Genomic DNA, 24,007 nt, shown 5'->3' with positions numbered 1-24,007 from the left:
TACAATCCACTCAATTGTTGTTTAAAATTACAATGTTTTTACCACTTATCAGTTCTGTTTGAAGATGACCATGGGGTATGCTGGTTTTCTCTACTGCCAAGTTACTTTTTTTTTTCATTGTAATTAGCAAGTATTTGGGGGAAGATGCAAATATCCTATTTGTCCTCCAATTTCCACCTGCCAATTTTAGCACCCTTTGGTGGACCTTGCCTACAACAGTTATTACTGTGATGCTTGCCTAATGGTGATTTTCTTTTTCTCTCATTCCCTCTGCATTTCTATTTTTTTAAATTTATTTATTTATGATAGTCACACACACACACAGAGAGGGAGGCAGAGACACAGGAAGAGGGAGAAGCAGGCTCCATGCACCGGGTGCCCGACGTGGGACTCGATCCCGGGTCTCCAGGATAGCGCCCTGGGCCAAAGGCAGGCGCCAAACCGCTGCGCCACCCAGGGATCCCCCTCCCTCTGCATTTCTAAATTGGAATTCTGTGGGGGAAGAACTATCTTTTCTCTCCATTTTATTTATATTGATATGGACTCAGAGATATTTATTTTACTCTATGACTTATGACCCAAGACTATTAGTTTTATTTTGTCACTCAGATTTGTCCAGTTTTGGCCATTGGGAGCTACTTCAGGTTGACTTATGTGTCCTTTAAACGTATGTGCATAATTTCTGAAGCACTTCCTTCCTTTCCTTTTCCAATACAGTTCAGGCTCATCTTGTACTTTTCCTGCCTTAGCTCTGGAATTAGCCATTTCTCCAAAGAAGCACTGGTTTTTTGGATAATAGTATTTAGAACCCATGGTCTGAGAGCTGGATGTGCTCATTGCTATTGGGATGTCCTTGCCTCTGGGCCCGCTAGGAAATGTATGTATGTATTTTACACCCCCCAAGACACACAACACTCTATTTATCTATCATCTCTATATCTATCTACTTACCTATATCTATATCATCATAAATTCATGCTGATATATCTAATTTCAATTCAGCATCAAAGCGTTTATTCTACCTTTTTCCTTTTTCCATATTTATACTTCTCTCTCTGATAGTAAGAAACCTAATTCTCATTATCTATAACTGACTTATGTAAACCTACTATATACGTAAACTAATTTCAGCATTGCTAACCCACATCCCAGTGAGAAACAGATTTACTAACTAGAATACAGTCTTTGTGTATAACTCTTTTTGTCTTTAACAAATATTACTCAATGTTAATATTTTTCAATTACTTATGTTAGTACTTTTCTTTCCCACCCTCTTCACCATGGTTACATTATTCATCTGTAATATAATTAAAATTCTTTTGGTATTCTATTTTGAGTTCCCCAAAATCCTGGTTGGTTTAAGTTGTTTAATTTTTTGAGTGTGTGAAATGTAATTATGGTCCTAAAAGTCAAAGCTGTATAAAAAGATATACTCAAAGAAGTATTACTCCCTCTTCATACCTAAAACCAGGTTTCCATCGTTTTCCCACCTACCTTCTCTAGGTAGCCAATCCCTTTAGATTTTTTATTTTTATTTTTTCAGAGAGAGAGAGAGTGCATGCAAGCAGAGGGTGGGGGGAAGAGTAGAAGGAGAGAGAGAATCCCAAACAGGCTCTGTGCTCATGGAGCATGATGAAGAGCTTGGTCCCATGACCCTGAGATCATGACCTAAACCAAAATCAAGAGTTGGACCCTTACCTGACTGAATCACCCAGGTGCTCCCACTTTAGATATTTTTCTTTTATTTCTAGATTTCTTGTGCACAAATTAGGAGATACATGTGTATTTTCTCAGTCCCCTTCTTTCTTACATGAGGTGTAGTATACATGAAAGTAGGTACTTTTTTTCATTTTTCTTCACTCAACAGTATATCCAGGAGATCACTCCAAATCAGTTCATGGAGATTGTTGTCATACTTCTTTATAGCTGCATAGCACTCCATTATGTAGAGGTACCGTGGTTTATTCAACCACTCTTCTGTGTATGAGCATTTAGGTGGTTTTCAGTATTTTGCAATTACTATTTTATATGTGTAGGTTTATAGGTGTAGTACTCAAAGTGGGATTGCTGGCTCGGAGGATGAATGCATATGTAGTTCTACTAGCTATTGCCAAATGCTCCTCCAGAAGGGCCACACTGGCTTGCATTCCTCCAGAAATAAATGAGAATAGCTGTTTCTTTACAACCTCAGAAACAAAATGTGTTGTCATACTTAAAAATTGGGGGCAGATTGATAGATGAGAAGTGATATCTCAGTGTTGTTTCAATTTATGTTTTCTAATTATAACTGAGTTTGAGCATTTTTCTCATATGTTCAAAGGCTATTCTAATATCAGAAAGGGAGACAGAACGTAAAGACTCCTAACTCTGGGAAACGAACTAGGGGTGGTGGAAGGGGAGGAGGGTGGGGGGTGGGGGTGAATGGGTGACGGGCACTGAGGGGGGCACTTGACGGGATGAGCACTGGGTGTTATTCTGTATGTTGGTAAAATGAACACCAATAAAAAATAAATTTATTATAAAAAAAAACAAAAAAAAGGCTATTCTTAATGTCTTTCCTTGGTAAATTGTCTATTCAGTTATTTTCCCCATTTTCCTACTGTGTTTTGGTTCTGTGTCCTTCACTGTTAAAAAATTCTTTATATATTAGGAGTATTTTATTTGTAATATATGTGGCAAATGTTTTCTTCTAGTATGTTGGGTTTTTAATTTTGTTTTGTTTTCACTTTATTTTGCTTTATTCTGTGCCTATCTTTTAATATCCAGCTCAATTTCTGGACTTCAATGAAGCCTCCCCCCCACCACCATCCCAGTTTGGAAGTTACTTCCCCCTTCTCTGAAGTTCCAGAGCATTTAACTATATCTTTCAAAGTAGTTGGTATCTTTTTATGGGGCATATCATATTTCATCTGGTATTTTAGTTATTCCTTCCTACTAGACTTAAAACTCTGTAAGGACAAGATCAATATCACAAGTCCCATAGTGCCCAGTAGATGGTTAGCACTTATCAGATATTCAATAAATGAACTTACCAGTTACTTCCTGAATAAATGGACAAATAAAACCAGAAGTATGGCTTATGGTCAGTAGCAGAAGATCTACCCTGCTCTTCACCTGAAGAAGCTTGTATGTGTGTATTTGTGTGCATGCGTGCACAAATGTATGCTACATGTTTGGCAGGTAGGAAGTGAAGGATCCAGAGGCAGAAGTTGCCACCACACCCTCCTTTCAATATATCTCAATTACTTAAAGCAGACATGAAACATTGGTGATGGCAATGAGCCTATGAGGGTATCTGCCCAGAAAATATTTTGGTTTTTAAATTCCCTCTAACACAGATACTCATTTACCATTACGATGTAATTCATATCCACATACCAATCATCACAAAAAGTCACCTATGTATTATGAATTTTATGACTATTGTTTATATATATTAGTTTGTTAGAGTTGCTGTAACAAGAGTATCACACACTGGGTGACTTAAACAACAAGTTTTAATTGTCTCATAGTTCTGGAAGCTAGAAGTCTGAAATCTTGATGTCGTCAGGGCTGGTCCCTTCTGAAGGCTGTGAGGGAGCAATCTGCTCCAGGCCTCTCTCCTTGGCTCGTAGAGGTTCATTTTCATATTCATATGGGACTCTTCTTTGTGCCTGTCTTCTTCACATTTCTTCTTCTTATTAAGAACCCACCCTAACAGCCTCATTTTAATTTGACTACCTGTGAAAAGGCCTTATGTCTAAATAAGGTCACATTCTGAGGTGGTGGTGGTTAGGATTCAACACACAAATTTCAGGGGGACACAATTCAACCCGTAACAGTATGTAAAACATATTAGCAATGCCTAAAGTTATCTATCTTCTCTTTAGAAAGTTGTAAATAATAGAATTTTCTGTCACTTATATCTCTCCAGTGTTGTGGGTAGTATGTCAACATGAATCTATTTGATAAGGGTCTCAGCTAAGAAGAGGATGTAAAAACATGCACCATTAGTAAATTCACATTGTTTTCATGTAGGCATCAGAACCCCCAGAAGACCTTGGGTGTGCCCTGAAGCCTGAGAGCACAGAGGCAGTGTATGGAGCAGCCACTGTGGAAGTGGACATGTCTGCATCCATCACACTGCAAGTACTGGTCAACACCCCGGGGAACATTTCCTGTCTCTGGGTCTTTAAACACAGTTCCCTGAATTGCCAGCCCCACTTTGATTTACAAAACAGGTAAGTGGGGGAGAGGGGGTGCACCCACAAGGATTTTTGGAGAGAAACTTCCTTGTCCTGGAATGTAGTTCATATGGAGTTTTTTTTTTTTTTTAATTTCTATCCATATCCATTGTGACTCTTATCTCCAGTGAAATATGAACTAAAAAATATAGTCTTGGCATGAATGCATGGCATTATGTATTTATCAAACGTATAGAATGTATAACACAAAAAGTGAACTCTAATGTAAACTACGCACTTGAGTTAGCACGAGTCTCGGTTCACCGATTGTAACAAATATACCATACCCAGGCAAGATGTTAATAATAGGGAAAACTGTGTGTGCAGGGGGAACATATGTGGGATCTCTCTGTACTTTCCATTCAGTTTTCTGTAAACCTAAAATTACTCAAAAAAATAAAGCCTGTTCACTTAAAAAATTATAGATAGATAGATAGATAGATAGATAGATAGATAGATAGATAGATAGAGTCAGGGCCTATGAAGGCAGTGGGTGGCTGGAAAAAATGTAAAACAAATAGTGAAAGAATATTTGGGATTTTTATGGTGTCTTGTTTCTTTAATTGGATCCTGTCTTAAAGATAAAAAGTTAGCAACTTTGCATTACATTCAACTTCGAGCCTTCAGAAGCTTCTTTCTGGGAAACGCTTGGGAAAGAACATTTGGTTTTAATCTATTTTGTTTCACAGTACGATGAGCAGAATTGCCGGTGATAGCCACAAAGTATTTTAGTAAGAAATCGATCTCACGATGCAGAAAAATATCTTAGCCCAAAACTGTGGTTTAACAGCCAAGTCTGTACCTAATTCTGTGCTGATTGCTGCCCCCTGCTGTCCGGGTCCTTCTGGCTAAGACCAGGTGGGGGCAGGAAGAAAGAGGCACAAGTCGTTCAAATGCCCACTCAATCATTCCAAGGCTACTCTTCTCTCTAATTCTTGCGGCTTTTCTGGTGTGCCATGGTGTAGAAGAGCACTGTCTTTCCGGGAACAGTGAAGTAGGCGGTACCCAAATGGCCTACAGGGGGTATCCTGCTTGCCCCAGGTTTGGGGAAACAGCTCTGTGACTGACTTGTACTAAGTGTTTGCATTTGTTTCTTGAAGGTCAAATAAACTTATAATTTTTTAGGACATAGTGGCTGTGAATCTGAAGTTTGCTTCTAAATCTTAGGACACATTCGTTTTCTTTTCCTCTTTTGAGAAAGTATTGCTCACTTCTGTTTTTTTGTTATCTGTACCTTGGGGTTAAACCAAAGCGCACTTCTATTAAAATTTTTGGCTTAAAGAAATGTTATGGAAATTGCATTAAGACTTTATGCCACAACAGTTTTTACTGAATTGACACCAAAAAGCAAATGGTGGTTCTTTTCATTCCATGAGAGGTTGCCTTTTTTGATTTAGGCCAACAGTCCCATTTGTTAGTCTTCATCATAGGTTATGTGGATTAATTAACTTAGTACCAAAACTATTCAGCAACTTTTCCACAGTAGAGAATTATAGAAATTTCTCTCTGGACTCATGGCCAGAAAACTTGAACATCTAGGCTTTGATCACTGTCTTGCAGTTTTGGATGATACACATAAGAGTTCACAAATGCTACCAGGAGAATGAATGATTTGGCGAAAGAGAGCACATCACCGGAATATCTGCAGGCACAAATCAAATATGTATCCTACTAATTTACTGTCAATATGATGCAAGCACAAGTATTCTTGAACCAAGCAGCTCAGAGCTCTGCTGAAAGGGGAGCGTCTCTGAGATAGGGGCATCTGGATTGCCTGGGGACCTTGTTCAAATGCAGATCCTGATTCAATAGGTCTGGGCGGGGCCTGAGAGTCTGCAGTATCTGTCAACTCCCAGTGGAGGCTAACACCGTTCGGGAAATTCTACACTTTGAGAGGTTATGATTTAAAGGTCAGAGAGTGTACATTTACACCCAACATCACTCAACAAACTGCTGGAGAATATTGTAAGCTTTCACGAGAGCCGGTCTCACTGAACACATCGAAGTTGTTTCTTTGAAGAGATTGCTCCCAGCCGAATGTATCTCTAACAAGTATCTAAAAAGTTAAAAGTGCAAACACTGAGGCATCTTTCTCCTTACATTGTGTGATTTTTTCCTTCACAGAGGATAATGCCTCGTGTTAGATTTTGCTGGAATTCTTTCATCTACACGGACACACTAAACAGAATGTTCCTTATCTGTGCACCCTGCTTGTACACTCATCTGGGTCTGCAAGTGGGGAACCGAGACTGGTGGCCAGGTGATTGAGCAATGTGACGGCGGGGCTGTTCATCATTGAAGGGAAAGGTCTGCGCCAAGCCTATGCATTTGGGAACACGCTTTCCCCCCAAGAGGCTTGAGCAGCACAAGGCAAAGGTGCTGGAACAGAGGTCACTCCCTCCGATGGGAGGGACTGGATAAAAGTCAAAGGCAACCTACGAGGGCTCAGGCGGAATGAGAAGCTGTGCTCTCCACAGAGCAGCCAGCCAGCCCCCAGGTCACAGTCAGAGATGGAATGTGGGTGCCACCGAACCGCCTGCTGACTCAGGATGAAATCTTATGTTTTACTTTCACACATTTTCCAAAATAACCAGTTCTCTCTTTCTTTTTCTTTTTTTTCTTTTTCTTTTCTTTTTTTTTTTCCAGAGGAGTTGTTTCCATGGTCATTTTGAAAATGACAGAAACCCAAGCTGGAGAATATCTACTCTTCATTCAGAGTGGAGCTACCAATTACACAATATTGTTTACAGTGAGTATAAGAAGTAAGTGCTCCTTGCTACTCTGTATTCACAATATTCCAAAGGAGTGGTTTAGAACCTATGAACTTTTTACCAGCTGTTCTGGACACAATATTCAGGTGTCCCTCGATATGTAGTTGAATGGATTGAATTCACTTCCACCATCCATATAACCCATGCAGACTCTGACATGACCTGTGGGCTATCAGAATGAGCACTCTTGAAAACCCAGGACATTCTCTATTCAGGTCTCCTCCTACCCCTGTTTTTTTCAGTGACACACGACTGCCAGGGAAGAAATGGAAAACATTTTGACCTTGACCTTGCAGGCAAAAGTCCTGGATTCTTATTCTGGATCTGTTACTACCACCATTTTGCAGGTCACTTAATCTCTCTGAACCTCAAATTTCTTATCTGTAAAAAGGGGATAAAAATACGAACCTCCAAGGATTATAAGATCTTCACATCATCCAGTAGAGCTCTCTGAGATGTGAAAATGTGCCTGCTCTAACAAGGTGGGCACTGGCCACATGTTGCTACTGAATACTTGAAATGTGGCCAGTGTGACTGAGGACCAAGGTGTTAATTTTATTCATGTTAATAAGTTAAAAATGGAACTTAAATAACCACATGGAGTTGGTGGCTACTTGATTTACACAAACACTAGATCACAGGGTACCTGGGTGGCTCAGTCGGTTAAGTGTCTGCCTTGGGCTCAGGTCATGATTCCAGATTTCAGGTCATGACTCCTTGGGCTCAGAGTCAGGCTCCCTGCTCAGTGGGGAGCCTGCTTTTCCCTCTCCTCCCTGCTTGTGCTATTTCAGAGGCTATCTCTGTCTCTCTCTCTCAAATAACCAAATAAAATCTTTAAAAACAAAACAAAACAAACCCAACAAATGCTAGATGTCTATGCAAACCATCAGGAACAATCCAAATGTGCTTACCCACAGAGGCCACTGTGCAGTTGGCAGAATCACCACCTGCATGGGCCTTCTGGCTTCTTGTTTCCTCCCAGTTATGCACAGACTCAGCACTGTATACACTGAACACTTCACCTCACATGATGTGCAGGGACTAGAGGCAGGTGCCTTCATATAGGTTCCACTGCCTTTAGGGGCCGAGGCAGTGCTCCCAAAACTCTGGCCTATGGCATTTTTTAAAAGAGATCTTATTTATTTATTCATGAGACACACACACACACACACACACACACACACGGAGAGAGAGAGAGAGAGGTAGAGACACAGGCAGAGGGAGAAGCAGGCTCCATGCAGGGAGGCCAACATGGGACTAAAATCCCGGGACTCCAGGATCACCCCCTGGGCCGAAAGGAAGGGAGGCGCTCAACCACTGAGCCACCCAAATGCTCCTGTGCCATTTTAAATTAGGTTCCCTGGACACACCTCAGTACTAGGCCCTCTCTTCCTTGTCAGTGACTCGAAGGCACAGAAAGCCAAGGTGTGGCACATGAGCATTCAGCCCAGGAGGTGTCCTGGCTCAGAGATGACCACAGACCATGTTCTGCACACACCGTCTTTACTGAGGGGGTTCCACATGTACCATCCCATGACCTCACAGCAATTCCGCCTTCAGATGGGTGAGAAACCGGATGCAGTGGCAAGTGTGGTGATGGGCACAGCTAGAGACCAGGTCTATACTTGTCTGCACCATGCTGCACTTGTCTTGTGATCATAGCTGCTAACAGAAGGAGCATATCTGGCCATTTAGATACCCAGAAGTGTCATCTTAACTGGAGCAAGGGGTGGGGCGGTAGGTTTCTAAAATTAGCCTTTAAGGCAAAATCTGGTAAAGTCAAATTTGTCAAAATTTCTGAAAAGCCCTTCAGTTTACTCCAAAATTTATAGGACCAGAGGCCTAGAAGCTCCTAAATCAAGAGGTACCTTTGGTTTCTCTTTGATTTCAGTCTTGTTCCCTGTCCCCTCCTGAGTCCCTGACCCCCTCTGTGGGACAGTGGGTCTGTGTGCTTCAGGCTGGAAGACAATCAGAGATTCCTTGTTTGCTGTCTCACTCTTTCTTTTTTTGCCAAGTGTTTAGAGTTGAATTTGTGTTGGATAAGTGGTATCTGCTGTGTCTCTATTATAAGTATGGTATCTTCTTTTCACTTAAGGTTTACAGCATAGAAATATGACAATTATTCAAGTAAATTATAACATGTTAGCATTCTGCTGGGTGGTGAGGTTTAAAAAAAAATCAGATGGGGAAGACTTGGCAATAGTCAGTGTGAAAAAGAGGAAAGGGTTTACCAGCGAACCACAGGTTTAGGAGTAACCAGCAGTTAAGGCTTGGTTGCTAAAAAAGAAAAAGAAAAAAGAAGGAAAGAAAGGAAAGCTGACTTTGGCAGCATTCATGAAAATGAAATGTCTAGGTTCAGGAAATGAATGGATGATTATTCTTCTCAGACGGATATTGACAAAACAGAGCAACCAGATAGTGAAGAACTTGGAATTTTCTAAGCTGAAGGAATTGAGAATGTTTAGCACAGAGAAGGAAATATTTTGAAGATAGGAGACTGATGGCAAGTAATGTAGAGGAAACTTTTCTGGCTTAGGAGTCAGGGAACCTGGCCTAACTAGTTAACTAGTTAAAATACCTTGGATGGGGAGGGAGCGCCTGGGTGGCTCAGTCATTTGGGTGACTGACTCTTGGTTCCAGCTTGATTCACAATCTCGGGGTCATCAGATTAGGCCTGCATGCAACTCCATGCTCAGCTCAGAATCTGTTTATCTCTCCCCTCCCCTTGCTTGCACTCTCTCCCTCTCTCTTTCTCTATCTCTCTATTTCTCTCCAATAGATAAATAAATAAAATCTTTAAAAGATAATAATAAAAATAAAATACCTTAGATGGTAATTATCTCCCTTGACCTTTGTTTCTGATTTTCAATATCTGAAAGATTTTCATGTGGAAGTAAAGATGCACATAACAATAAAATTGCTCTCGGGCGTAGAATTGGAACCAATGGTTAGAAATTGCAGGAAAGAGTAAAAGCCACCACATAGTGTAAAAAGATATCTGCAATTCACATAATCAACAAAGGACTAATAATCAAAATAGGTAAATAGCTTCTATAAATCAAGAAGGAAAAAAAAAAAAACAGTAGAAAAATGAACAAAAGACCTAACTAGGCATTTCACTTTCAGAACATGAAACCTAAGTAGTCAATAAATATGTTAAAATAATAACTGATAAATTCAAATTAAGACCACATTGAGATATCATTTTATCCCCTCTAAATTGTTGAAAATTAAGTCTTATATGCTTAGTGAGTATACAGAACAAGGGGAAATCTCATGTCCTGCTGCGCAAGTTAAATTAGTACAACCACTTTGGAAAACAGTTCCCCTCTTAGGTATATTATTAAAGAAACTTATACACCTGCCTCAGTAGAAATGTACAGGATATTCTTAGCACCACTGTTGGTAAATACAGCAACCTGTTAACAAGCTAAATGTCCATTGCAAGAAAATGGAATAATAGATGGTAATATATTCACCAATGGAATACTCTGTAGCAGCAAAGAAATAAAAATTAATGTAGTATAGCTACATGCAAAATCACAGACAAATCTTACATAAGGTTGGATGAGAAAATGAAGTTACAGAAGACTACATATTGAGGGATACCATAATATGAAGGTCAGAAACAAAATAAACTAATATATTGTTTGGGGACACATATCTATGTGGCGAAAATATTTTTAAAAGCACAGGAATGATAAACACAAATTCAGGATAAAGGTTACCTAGGGTTGAGATGGTGAGAAGCATAAAAGTAGATTCAAAGATATCTATTCCAGTTATGAAGTTGGATATGGATCTATTGGCATTTGTGTTTATTATTATGCTTTGAAATTTACACTTCATATGTTCTTCTGTGTATGTATAAATATATATATATATATTACATAATATTTTATTATAAGGCCAGGGATTGGAATTTAGAACAGGAAACCTTTCTTTTAAAGGAAAAAGTTTGTTGAAAAATGGAATTATCTGTCCTGAGAGGTAGTGAAGACCTCATGCTAGAGGGGTCCACACAGAGTGGAAAGTTTGTGTGCTAAGCATTGTGGGGAGCAGGAGATAGGAGGAGGGGCAAGATGTGATGGTCCAAAGCGAATGGGAAACCGAACTGAATGTCTCAATTCTGTTCCAATTCTAACTATCTTGCTGTATTTCTGCTTTTTTAAATCAGTATATTTCTGCCTACTTCTAGATAAAATCAGGGGAAGAAAGTTGGGTCTTACATGTATAAGTATGGGTTTTAAACTTTGTTATTTCTACTTTTCTTTTTCCTGTGCTAGTCACCATTTGTATTTTTACACAGCTTCACCCCCACTTAACTTCAGTTGTTTGCAGATTTATGAAATACCCCAAGAAATTAGCTAAAAGGATAAGTGCTAAAGTTGGCATTTCAGCCAAAGTTGAACTTAACATATTGGTGAGGAGGGGATATATTATCATACGTATTTGGAAGGGAGCAGAGGACACTGCTGTAGAAAATATTAACTTTTCTTAATGATGCAGGATTCTTTTTTTGAGGGGACTGCTAAGACAATTAGTCTTAAAATATTAAAATGTCAATAATTTATGATGATCTAGATACACTGCTTTACACATTAAGGAGACCTTACTTTAGAAAAATGGAAAATCAGGATGCCCTAGTCTGCATATCCGAGAGCGTTCCAGAACCGACTGTGGAATGGGTGTTCTGCGATTCACAGAGTGAAAGGTATGACATCTATAGAGGTAATTGCTATTAACGCTTTACTTTTTTGGTCTTTTTCTAGCATAGTTGACATCACATTGTATGTATAAGTTGGCTTATCAGAAGAGTGGGGATGGGAAAGTACTTACCTTATGCTACAGTGATTGATACATGCGAGCCACATAGAATGGCGGCTGACAGTGCCATGTGAAAGTTTACTTTCATTTTTCATATGGGCCATAGCTAAGTTCCCACAAAGTGAGAATTCATGCAGTCTGAGCTAATACAAACTTACTAAACAATTTTTGCGAAAAATGGGACTAAGTAGGAGGGAAAAAAGTAAAAAAATTAGGTTGCCGGGTGATATGAATGTGATCCCAAATTTTAAAAGAAGAGATTATTTGTAGATACATACGTAACATTCACATAGGGAAAAAACGATAGGAAATCTACACACCAAAATAATAACAATTGTTCTCTCAGAGTGGTAGGAATATAAACAATTGAAATTGTTTTCTTTGGATTTTTCTGTATCTTCCAAAATCTCTACAATGAACCCAGTTATTGTTGTCTTATAATAAGAAAAAAAATATCCTGAAGAAATATGTCAACAAAGGAAAGAATACACTTGACTAAAGTGATATGGGGAAGAAAAGTAATCATACATAGGCTCAAAAGCAATCCTTGCTTTCTGAAAGGCAGTGGTTAAGGAAACTCTCAGGAGGAATCCGGGTCTGTTTTATGCTGGGGGAAGATGGGGAACCGAGGGGTGAAGGTAGAGGGCTGAGTGGGTGGGGAGCATGGAGTTGGGGATGAAGGGGGGAGGGTGGAGGATGGGAGGCTGAGGAAGTGTTGGGGGGTGGGGGGGGCGTGAGGGGGTGGAGTTGGGAGGGAAGAGGTGGTGGTGGTGGTGAGGGGGTACTGTGTCAGGTCCTGAGACCTCCTGACTTCCCTCCTGAGCCACACCTCACCTCTTCTCCATGAGCCCTACTGACTGGGGTGACTTCTGCAAGTTTCTTCTCTTCCTCTCCCCTCGCTGTCCTCTTCTGGGCTTCAAAGGAAAGATACCCACCTTGTTAGGCTGTATTGAAACCTAATCATGCTTTTCCTTTTCTCTTGTCTTTTTTCCCTCTTTCTGTCTTCTTTCTCCATTCTTTCTTTCTCTAAACAACAACAACAACAAAAGAGGTCACCAAAACCCCCTAAATTTAAACTTGCATAAAAATGTGAGTAATTCAGGGCACCTGGCTGGCTCAGTTGGTAAAGCCTGGGACTCTTAATCTCTTATGGTGAGTTCAAGCCCCACACTGGGTATAGAACTCACTTTAAAAAAATGTACATAATTCTGTCCAGCGTTATTCTATTTTTTTTAGTGTTATTCTAATTGGTTTAAGTAATGAGTAACTAACTAGAAACTTTAGATTTGGTTTTGCTTACCTTTTGACCCGCTCCTTTTTCTTAAACAGGCTCTAGAAGCTTTCACTTTGTCTTTCTCCTCCACATGCATTTATAACTTTAAAAGGTGTTTGGTCAGATGGCTATTATTTTCTAATTGCAGCTGTAAAGGGGAAAGTCCAGCTGTTGTTACAAAGGAGGAAAGCGTACTTCATGAACTGTTTGGAACAGACATAAGGTGCTGTGCAAGAAATGAGCTGGGCAGGGAGTGTACCAAGCTGTTCACAATAGGTAGGACCATGAGACTGGGTACTTCTCTTTTCAGTAACTATTCTTTAGGAAAAACCCGAGACTGACGGTGACTGCTTAGGTAATCATTTACCACCCCAGCTGCCATGGTTCCTTATGCCATTTAGAATATTATGAATTCTGGAGCTGCTGTTTTCTTTATGAAAGGGTGAACAGTCTCTAAAGGATCCTTCTATCCAGGCAGCTCGTAACATTTGAGATGATAGGAAACATCTTTGTTCTTCAGAATGTTTGGGATGTATTTTGCAGTGAGGAAACAAAAACTCACCTGGTTTTCTGACTCAGGATGTTTTCGTCCTTCCAGATCTAAATCAAACTCCTCAGACCACCCCACCACAATTATTTCTTAAGGTCGGGGAGCCCTTATGGATAAGGTGCAAAGCTGTTCACATAAACCACGGATTCGGACTCACCTGGGAGCTAGAAAATAAAGCCCTGGAGGAGGTAATATGACAAGTTTGCATTCTGACACTGCAGAAACTATGAACAAATAGTACAGGTTGAAATCATTAAATTCAAACTCTGTTTTATTAAAATCTAGGGCAGCTACTTTGAGATGAGTACCTATTCCACAAACAGAACTATGATACGGATTCTGTTTGCTTTTGTATCATCAGTGGGAAGAAACGACACTGGCTATTACACTTGTTCCTCTTCAGAACATCCCAGTAAATCAGCTTTGGTTACCATCCTAGGTAATGCAGGCTGCTCACACAATCTTTATTGATCTTTTTAGTTGCTTTAGTGTGGAATGTGAGGTATGTACCGCAGATTCTGATTTCAGTATACCTTCGTATCAAAAAGCTGAGAACGAAACTGAATTAGAATAGTTTTGTAAATAGAAGCTGCTTATCCCCTTCCTTTGCCACTTAAACTGGGCTCGCTTGGATGCCACTGTCTTTGCGCTCTCATTGTAATGTGACCATCTGTTGGGGGATGTTTGTCTACCAACAGACTGTAAGTTTACTAAGGACCCTTCTATCCTCGTGGTCCAAAACCTGGCAGAGCACCTGCCAAGAAATAGGCACTTAATAAATTCTTGTTCTGAGAACCAAGGGTGATGAGCAATGACAGAGCGAAGGGACAAGCCCGTAGATGCATTGAAATGGGGTGGACTGAATAGGTTTTGAAAATCGCCACGCTTAAGTAATCTCAGATCAGGTGGCAGCCTCCAGCCATACTGAAAATGCTAGGAAATGAAGTGATTCTTGTATCAAACTAATACAGAAGAGCTCCACGAAGAAACCTGGTGAATACTGCTGGCTAGATTGTTTTATTTGTGCCCAAGATTATTTTACGTGGGATGCCTCACTCCCTGAAAGAGCCCTTCTAACTCAGTAGAGGGCTTCCAAATTCTGGCAGTCCATCCCTCACATGGGCGTGATTGGCTGGGCTAGGGGAGCCCTTCGATCCCTTGAAATTATTCACAAAATCTGGAGATTGATTTATATACATTTCTTTTGGGAAGAGGGTCAATTATTTCCATGCAATTCTTAGAGGAATCTTGACTGTAGAAGGTGAAGAACTCGGGCTCATAACTATGGCCGGGACTCCTGTATTTCTTATCTGACTATTAATTCTGCAGCAGGCCCACATTTGAGTTTTCTTACATTAAACTGATGAATAAAAATGTATTGTATCTTTTCAATGTATTTCCATCTGAATGCCATCTAATTTATAAATGTGCTTTTTTTTTTTAACAGAAAAGGGATTTATAAATGCTTCCAAATCAAGTGAGGATTATGAGATTGACCAGTATGAAGAGTTTTGTTTTTCTGTCAGGTTTAAAGCATACCCACAGATCAGATGTACATGGACCTTCTCTCGAAAATCGTTTCCTTGTGAACAAAGTGGCCTCGATGATGGGTACAGGTGAGCCAGCAAAGAGCTCAGGGGCCTACCAGGCTTAGCACAACTCTCCTCTTCTTGCCCACAGAACAGCAGTTTGGTATTACGTGTTTAGATATTATTGAGTTGAGGCTGAAGATGAGAAAAGAAAAAGCAGAGGTGAGGACAGCATAACAGTCTTATAATCAGTTCAAATAGTGTAACCCACGGCACACACACACACAAAAAAAAAAAAACCCAGAAAGAATCCTATTAGTTTGAGTATGGTTCTGTGGCATTTTCTGAGTCACTAGATTGTTACTTCCTATTTGAGAGTACTGTGCTGTAGTGCACCGAATCTCCCTCTGCACGTATGCAGATGATTGAGGAAGTAAAACTTCTTAAAAACAGCAAAACATTACCTATAAGTGTATTGATTTAAATTTTCAAAAAGATAAACACAGAAATAGCCTAAGAATACATGCTAAAGGAAAATTTCATTTTCTTGGAGATTTATACAATCGAATTCAGGATTGTCTTATGGGAGAAACTCTTCGTTTCCTTTTTGGAAAACAGAAAACAAGTTTTTTTTCTTGTATTTTCTATAGTTATGACACCTCTTATCTCTTTGTTGTTGTTGTTTAAAGATTTTCATTTATTTATTCATGAGAGACACAGAGAGAATCAGAAACAGGCAGAGGGAGGGGCAGGCTTCCTGCAGGAAACCTGACATGGGGATTAATCCCAGGACTCCAAGATCATGACCTGAGCAGGCAGGTCATGACAACCACTGAGCCACCTAGGTGCCCTCCTTTTTTAAAGATTTTATTTATACCCCTTAACTCTTAAACATATGTAACATGATTCCATGGTAGACTCTGAGTGCCTGAATGTACTTGTCATCTCTCAAGTAGGTCAGTGGTCTAGAATAAATTGTTTCTCCACATGGGACCCATAAACCACTTCTATAGGAATCATCTGGGCAAATGTTAAAAATGTGGATTCCTGGCTCCCAGTCTAGTCATGCTGAATAATTGGGGCAAAATGCCCAGATTCCACATTTTTCATCACCTCCGATGATTTCTATCACAGGTTTAGTTAGACATGTGTGGTGCAATACAATAGCTACCAGAATCATGTGGCTATTGAGTACTTGAAATCGCCCAGTCCTGATTAAGATGTGCCATAACTATAAAACACACACTAGGTTTTGAAGATTTAGTGTGAAAAAGAATGTAAAATATCTCAATTTTTATACTGATTATATGCTAAATGATAGTATTTTGGATATATTGTGTTAAGTAAAACCAATGGTTACTTTTTACTTATTTTTCTTTTTTATAGCTAACTGGCTTGGATTATGTTTCTATTGGATAGCATCAGTCCAGGTGAAGAGAAAGAGTTGTGTTTTTAACCTTGATTCTTCCTTGTTTCACAATTAATGCGCTTTTTTTCATTCCCCAAAATGATTTATAACTGATCCTTGTTTGCGTTTTGAAAAAGAGCTGTAATGCAGAGTTTGCATGGAACCTTCTGTTCTCTCTTGCCCTAACCTCTTAATGTTCAGAGCATTCATTTCTCAGTTAATTAAGAGCACAGCCTTTGACCTGTGAGCTGCCTGATCCCCACCTCCCTGACTCAGGGTTTCTCGAAAGCAGACTATTGACATCTTGGGCTGGATAATTCTTTGTTCTGGAGACTGTCCTGTGCAATGTAGGATGTTTAGCAGCATCTCTGGCCTCCACCCACTGATGTCAGTAGCAACCCCACCCCCAGTTGTGACAACCAAAATGATCTCTGCACATTGCCAAATGTTCTTGGTTTGGAAAAATTTCTGGGGTTGAGAACCACTGACTCAGAGGGATCATCCTGTTGTCTATAAGCTTTTATTTGGAATTATCAAACTTTTGCAAGTAGGTGATCAGGGAGTCAGCTCCTGTCTTCCTAGTTGAATTGACCACTATGTTCAGAATGATATCAACATCCACTCCCTTCTTTGTATTGTGATCCAGTGTCAAAGAAGCTCTTAGTGCTGTGGGATTCTCTTTTGAACCTGATCCAAAGAGTTAGAGGATCAACTCGATTTAGTTCAACAGATATTCCTTAAATATCTTCTTGATGGGCTTGATGCTGTGAGGGTCTACAAGAATGAATAAGGTAATGTCTCTTTCTCTCCCCTCCCCAAATTAGACAGGCACATTGAAAGGCAAGAGGCACCTGAGAGATCGTTTATTGCTCCTGTGCTGCTGACTTCTGGCACAAGCTCTTGAGATTTTACAGAGTCACGGATTAGAGGACCCTGTCTCCGATACATAGATCACAGGCCAATCTAATGGGCTAGTTAATTCTATTTCATTCCATGGTCACAATCTGCACCCCTGACCCCAAGTAGTTATCCTGTAGAGGTAGCCAAATGAGTAAATCAAGACAGATCCCGATTCTTAGAGTGTTCTGTGCCTCTCTCATTCATAATTGTCCAGTAATATAGTTCCCCTCTTTGTGTATTGAATCTCACCAGTGAGTTTAGACACTGCTCCATAGGAGGAGTGCTCTGTCACTTCTCTATCTTTATACAATATCTTGTTGAGGCAACGTATGTTTAATAAATGAAAGAATTCGTCATGACCCCTGGAAGTGGTGATGCATAGCCTGGGCCAGAATGAATCAATGGCCTCCTCTTTGCACTGCAAGGATCACACACACGACACTCACCACAACACCCAACACTCAGAGTTTATTTTATTTAAAAAGTTCTTGGGCAGCCCAGGTGGCTCAGCGGTTTAGCGCTGCCTTCAGCCCAGGGCGTGATCCTGGAGACCCGGGATCGAGTCCCACGTCGGGCTCCCTGCATGGAGCCTGCTTCTCCCTCTGCCTGTGTCTCTGCCTCTCTCTCCCTGTGTCTCTCATGAATAAATAAATAAAATCTTAAAAAAATAATACAAAGTTCTTGAAGGGCCACGGTGTTTGTTGATGATAATGATAATACACCAGATATCATGCATCACCATATGCGCCACTTAACACACAACACAGAGAAAAGATGGAGGTTCCTTCTTCGTGAAAAAGATGCTCAAAATATTGAACAAAAAATGGACAATGAAAAATCTGAATGTAGCTTCGAGGGAGTGCCCTAAATGTCTTTTGCTCTACACACGAGGTTCTGTGTTGAGATAGCAGGTCGCAGACTCAATTATAATCTGAGTTCTTTTCCATTTTTTGTCATAAAAAGTTTCCAATTTACTAATGAGTTGAAAGAATAGTACAGTGAGAGTCCTTTACTTTACCACTTACATTCAACAGTTCAACCAAACTGAAATTTGTTGGTGAAGTACAGTATTTTAAGCATGTTGCAACAGATGACTTTATAAGCAGACTGCCATGAGCTTTTTTTTAGATGTAACTGAAAGGCGTCTGTAGGAACACTCCTTGTGAAAAAAAAGGCGATGGTGTGGTCATAATGTGTGTGCCAGAAGTCCATCAGCTTCCCCACCTTCATAGCTTCATTTCTCCTATTTACTTCCTCAAATATTACACTCCAAGTGTGAGGGCTTGCCTTTCTGTGTTTACATTTTATTCAACTGTAATTTTCTAGCAGTCCTGATATCTTGATCTTGAGAAGAGGTCCTAGGATAGTCATATGTCAGTTCACATAATTTCCTATCTCTGTAGACTTACTTATAAATGCCAAATCTAGTTTTTCCCAGTTTCATGGTTAAAAAATATAAAATAAAAACCCAAACCTTAAGATGTTATAATTATTTAGTGATTCTTTCTGAAAGGCTCTCCTTAGCTTCCCCAATCCCCGTGTTTTTCTTTCCTCTGGAGTATTTCATTTTCCTACTCTAGTGGCCTTGAGTTCTGCTCACATCAGGTATTAACTGAGGACTTGCAAGAAGCAGTAGTGTGGTGGCATGTGAATTTTGGGCGGTGAGATGCTGTCCTGCTCAAGAATAGACTAACAGGGATGCCTTAGTGGCTCAGTGGTTGAGCATCTGCCTTTGGCTCAGGTCGTGTGATCCAGGAGTCCTGGGATCAAGTCCCATATCAGGCTCCCTGCTTCTTCCTCTGCTTATGTCTCTGCCTCTGTTTCTCTCATGAATAAATAAATAAAATCTTAAAAAAAAAGAAAAAAAAAACCAGACTAACAGAAAAGCAAGTTCTCATTTCAATAAATAACATGTAATTGCAGAAGTGTATGGAGCCTCTTTGGGATGATTTTTTTTTCTTCTGGAAGGAGATGGGCCTTGAACACATACAGAATGGAGGTAATAATCCTGTGGGTTCAGTGAAGTACTGAGAGCCCCCAGAAAACACTGCCTCCCTTCCCTGCTTCTGTTTGGGGCAGTAGAGCTGTTCCTTTTCTCCCAAAGACCCCATTCATTGAGAGTGAAAGAAACTTCTTTAAACTCTGACCACATGCCAGACATTGTGCATATCCGTTACATGGATTATCTTGTTTAATACCCATAATTCCAATTTATGAAAGATGGGAGCAGCCTGTTACTTGCCCACGGAAGGCAAAGTCAGTACTCCTCCTTTACTCCTGTTTTTTGAAATTGCCTTTAAAAAAAAAAAAAAAACAGAAAAAACACCAATATCTCTACTTCTAGAGGTTATATTTCAAACTCCTTCTATGTAACTACATGATAGCAACATATAAATACAGGTTTTTATACAAATATGGCATTAATTTTGCTATTTGTAACCTGATTTTTTATTTAAAATATATTGTGAGCATCTCTCTATTGTACTAAGCATCTTACCTTATTTACCTTATCATCTTAATGGCTGCATAGTATTCTACTTTTTAGACCATTTTATTTTAATTGACTCTTGTTGATGATCTTTTGCTTTAGTTTTTTTCTTTGCATCTTTCTTTTTGTTTTAATGTGATTTTCTCACAGTATATGCCACAGTAAATTTTCTAAATTTCCTTTATATTCAAAATGGTTACTGGGCTTAATAAGCATCATGGTAGTGACAATCTAACACATATATTGTGTTCAATATATGAGCTGGGCACTATTACAGACACTTTATACAAAACTACTTAATAAAAATTCAACATAGAGACACCTAGGTGGCTCAGCGGTTGAGCATCTGCCTTTGGCTCAGGGTGTGATCCCAGGGTCCTGGGATCGATTCCCACATCAGGACGGGGAGCCTGCTTCTGCCTCTGCCTGTGTCTCTGCTTCTCTGTGTCTCTCATGAATAGATAAATAAAATCTTTTAAAAAAATTAACATAGCATTCCCCTTCCACAACCATAGGAGGTCAATACTATATACAGTCTTAATTTTATAGACAAGGAGGTGCAGAGAAGTTAAATGATTTGCCCAAGGCCACACCACTGGCCAATGACAGAGTTGAGATTCCAGCAAAAACAGTTGACTTCAGAGCCTGTATTTTTATGCATATCACTGTACTGGCTCTGGACACCAACTCATTTCAAAAGTGTAAAGTCCCAAACCCAGTGTGTAAGAAAACAAAAATGCAAGCGTTTTCTTTGGTCATTTAGAAATAAAGTATGCCTCCTTATGAGATGTGCCATGCTTTGCTATTCAGTTTTTAATGGTTATATTGCCCCAGGCTTGCTGGCTCCCTTGAAATAAAATAAAAACGAGCATGGTGTTGTATAGAGTAATATGAAATGATTAACACCTTCCTCCCACCTCCTGACTCTATCTGACTCGAGGCAGAAGTTTGAACAGATCAGATTCAACTTCAGGCCTGCCGAAACTGCAGTCTGAGGCAGATAGAATCTCTGGTTTCCTGATGGGTGGCTCTCTGAGCTGTGTAAAGCCACCTGTCAGCTCCTTGCTCTCCACTTTCAGAAGCTCTGAGCTTCCCCAATACATGCTTTATTATTCTCTGCATGCTGATTTCACTTTGATAGTCCCTTGCTCTCTGAATAAAGCATTCTTCACTTTATAGCAAAATTGTTCCCTGAGCCCCTGGAAAGAGCCTGCCCTCCCTCAGCCCCTCCCCTCTAGGCACTAAACAGAAAATAAAAATGCCCTGCGTTTTGATTGTACAGAGGAGAAAATCCTTTTCATGGTTGTAATGAGAATACATCTAGCCACCAAGATATGATTTCACTGTAAACTCCAATTTCCTGATCTCCCGTCTCATGCTGGCTGGCCATTTTGAGAAAAACCCTAGAGGAAAGAGGAAGCTTTGAATCTCCAGGTCACCTAGTTGGTTAGTCCCCTTGGAATTCCCAGAGGAGGTTCAGGGACACGGTTGTTGCTATTGCTAGGGTTAACTGTCCTAGAAGGGGTGGGAGGCGGGGACAGGCAGTTTAAAATGACCTGGATATTTGGTTTTGTGTTCAGGCTGCTTATTGTGACCAATTTCCTACTTGGAAGAGTGAGAACATTTCAGATGCTCTCACATCTATCGCAGGGCAGATCATACTTTATTATGACAGAACAAAAGATTTAGGAGGGAAGAAGTCTACAAAACATTTTGCTTTGGTTTGCATGATAATCACTTATTGGTAATTTCTTTTTCTATCCATCCAGTTCATTGGTGCTTTTGGTGGGGTGCCTGGCCCGCCTTTTTTTTAATCTCCTTTCTTCTTCCTTTATAGGGTCTTTGACTATTGTCCAGTGGGAATTAATGTTTTCCCTTTTAGAAGCATGTATCTTTCCCTATTTGGGCCACTTCAACTCTGCCTTCCTAAAGTAGCTACATTTACTTTTCTCCCTGGTGTTATAATTGGGCATTCCCCCATCTTTCCATCACTTCCACTTCACCAGCCACTTCCTTGTCCGGAAGTAGGTCAGGATAAGAAATTCCACTTTCCTCTTCAGCCTTCTTGTTAACAGGGCAAACAAACAAATCACCACCAACAAAAAACCCAGGGCAAACAAAAAACTTGTTAAATGCTCACTTTGAGGGGCACCTGGGAGGCTCAGTCCGTTAAGCATCTGCCTTTGGCTGGGGTCATGATCCCAGGGTCCTGGGATGGAGGCCCCAGTCAGGCAGGAACGTGCTTCTCCCTCTTCCTCTGCCCCTCCCCACCCCCAACTTGTGCTCTCTCTCCCAAATAAATAAAATATATATATTTTTTTAAATGCTCACTTTGATAGGCCAGAGAAATAAGTTCCCTCATCTCTATACAAAGTCAGAATTCCCCTTTAGCTTTGGAGCGAAGGGCACAGAGGGCTGGTGTCAGATAAACAGGAGCTTGGAAGCTGCTCTGTCAGGTAGTTGCTAGGAGTGTGTGTTGAATCTCAGGGATCCACAGGGATTCTGTTTTCTCCTTCAACTTCCATGTCGAGCACAGCACCTACTATTTCTTTTTTCCTGGTGCCTCTTGGGTTTGCTCTCTCCTCTCCTTTCCCCTTTTCCCTTACCTTAGACAACACTTGTTTTTGTGTGCTCTGAATTCTCAAATCTGAACTTTTACTTCTGCTCTCATCGGACTTCCCACACTATACTGGAAATGCTCATCTACCTTCACCACCAAAGTGAAAATTCTGTGAGAACAGAAACTTACCTCTTGTATCTCACCGTTGCATCCCCGATTCTTCCAATAAGTAGATTCTACCATTGATAGTAGAATGAATGAGTGAGTGAGTGAATGAATGAATGAATGAATTACTGTGTTATTGCAACTGCCTCCAGACTTCTCTCCAGCACACTTTTCCTCTTGCCATCAGTCTAAACTACAATACTGTTCATGGTGCTCCTTTCCTGCTCAGGAATCTGTAGATTGTTCCTGACTTCTCCATGAGGTTCAAATAATGAGGCTTGTTTTTCATAGTCCCTGATCACCCAACCTCAACTTGGGCTTCCCCACCCCTTCCATGTGGCCGGGCTGGTTGCTGTCTCATGTCTTCAGGAATGCTGTTGCCTCCCCCTTGGATGCCATTCTTTTGCCCTCTCCTTAAAACCAACTCATCTGCAAAGATCTGGCTCAAGTGCCGCGGCTGTGCAGACCTCTGAACTTTTCTCATCTATATTGGCCTCTGCCTTCTTTAATCTTCTATTGGCCTTTTGTTTAATTCAGCCTATGGAGGTTTTGTCCACCCACCTTGATTATGATATCTATGAGGACAGGATCCAAATTTTATAGATCTTTGCATTCTACATAGCTCCTAGTTTAAGTCTGGTTTCCATGCCCTGTGTTCTCCTATTTACACTTTTACCCTGTCAATATATGATTTTTTTATTTTTTAAATTTTTTCTGTTAGTAGGCTGCATGGAGGTAGCCTGATTAAATATCTTCTGAACAAGCCTGAGATTTTCTTATTCTGTCATAAGGGATTTTTTTTTCTATTTCTTCAATGTATAAAAGCCTATTCAACAGCTCTTTGATCCCTTATCTCCCCTATGCTATCCAACATCCCACCATAACATTCAGCATCCTATATACCAGGTAGGCATGGTGGCTAATCCCCAATATCAAGTTACCCGTTATCAAAATGTATTGAATAGTTGATGAGCACGCCAAATAGATACTAGAACCTGTTGAAACCACCTGAAGGTTTCTGTAGAAACACTGTGGATTTGATCCCTCATCACTGTTAATTGCTATGAGAGTCAAGGGTTGGTTAGAGGTCCTGCCTTGGACCAATGCCAGAGAGCCATCCTTTTAGGAAGCAGAGGGGTTATGGACTCCTGTACCTCTGGAGCTTCTTCCATATTTCTGGGAAGTCAGACTAGTCCAGAATATATAGAAGAGTGGGGACAAGAACTTCCTTGTCTTTCTTAGGAACACCAGCCCAATTGAGTGCTTCTCAACCTTTAACGTGCATATGAATCACACGGAGATCATCTTAAAAT

General features: G+C 40.3%; 1 protein-coding gene across 1 annotated transcript in view; it reads left to right on the top strand.

The window, feature by feature from the left end:
- The window catches only part of FLT3 (fms related receptor tyrosine kinase 3), a 75,417-nt gene that overhangs the window by 24,895 nt on the left and 26,515 nt on the right, over positions 1-24,007 (top strand). Inside the window, exons 3-9 of the mRNA XM_055317367.1 lie at positions 4,018-4,220; positions 6,870-6,985; positions 11,579-11,708; positions 13,243-13,370; positions 13,693-13,832; positions 13,930-14,083; positions 15,092-15,260. Of these exons, the coding sequence (XP_055173342.1) occupies positions 4,018-4,220; positions 6,870-6,985; positions 11,579-11,708; positions 13,243-13,370; positions 13,693-13,832; positions 13,930-14,083; positions 15,092-15,260 (1,040 nt within the window). The remainder of the gene's footprint in view (positions 1-4,017; positions 4,221-6,869; positions 6,986-11,578; positions 11,709-13,242; positions 13,371-13,692; positions 13,833-13,929; positions 14,084-15,091; positions 15,261-24,007) is intronic.

The sequence above is a fragment of the Nyctereutes procyonoides genome, unplaced genomic scaffold, assembly GCF_905146905.1.
Source record: "Nyctereutes procyonoides isolate TBG_1078 unplaced genomic scaffold, NYPRO_anot_genome, whole genome shotgun sequence".
NCBI lineage: Eukaryota > Metazoa > Chordata > Mammalia > Carnivora > Canidae > Nyctereutes > Nyctereutes procyonoides.
This window is presented reverse-complemented; position numbering and strand designations above follow the sequence as displayed.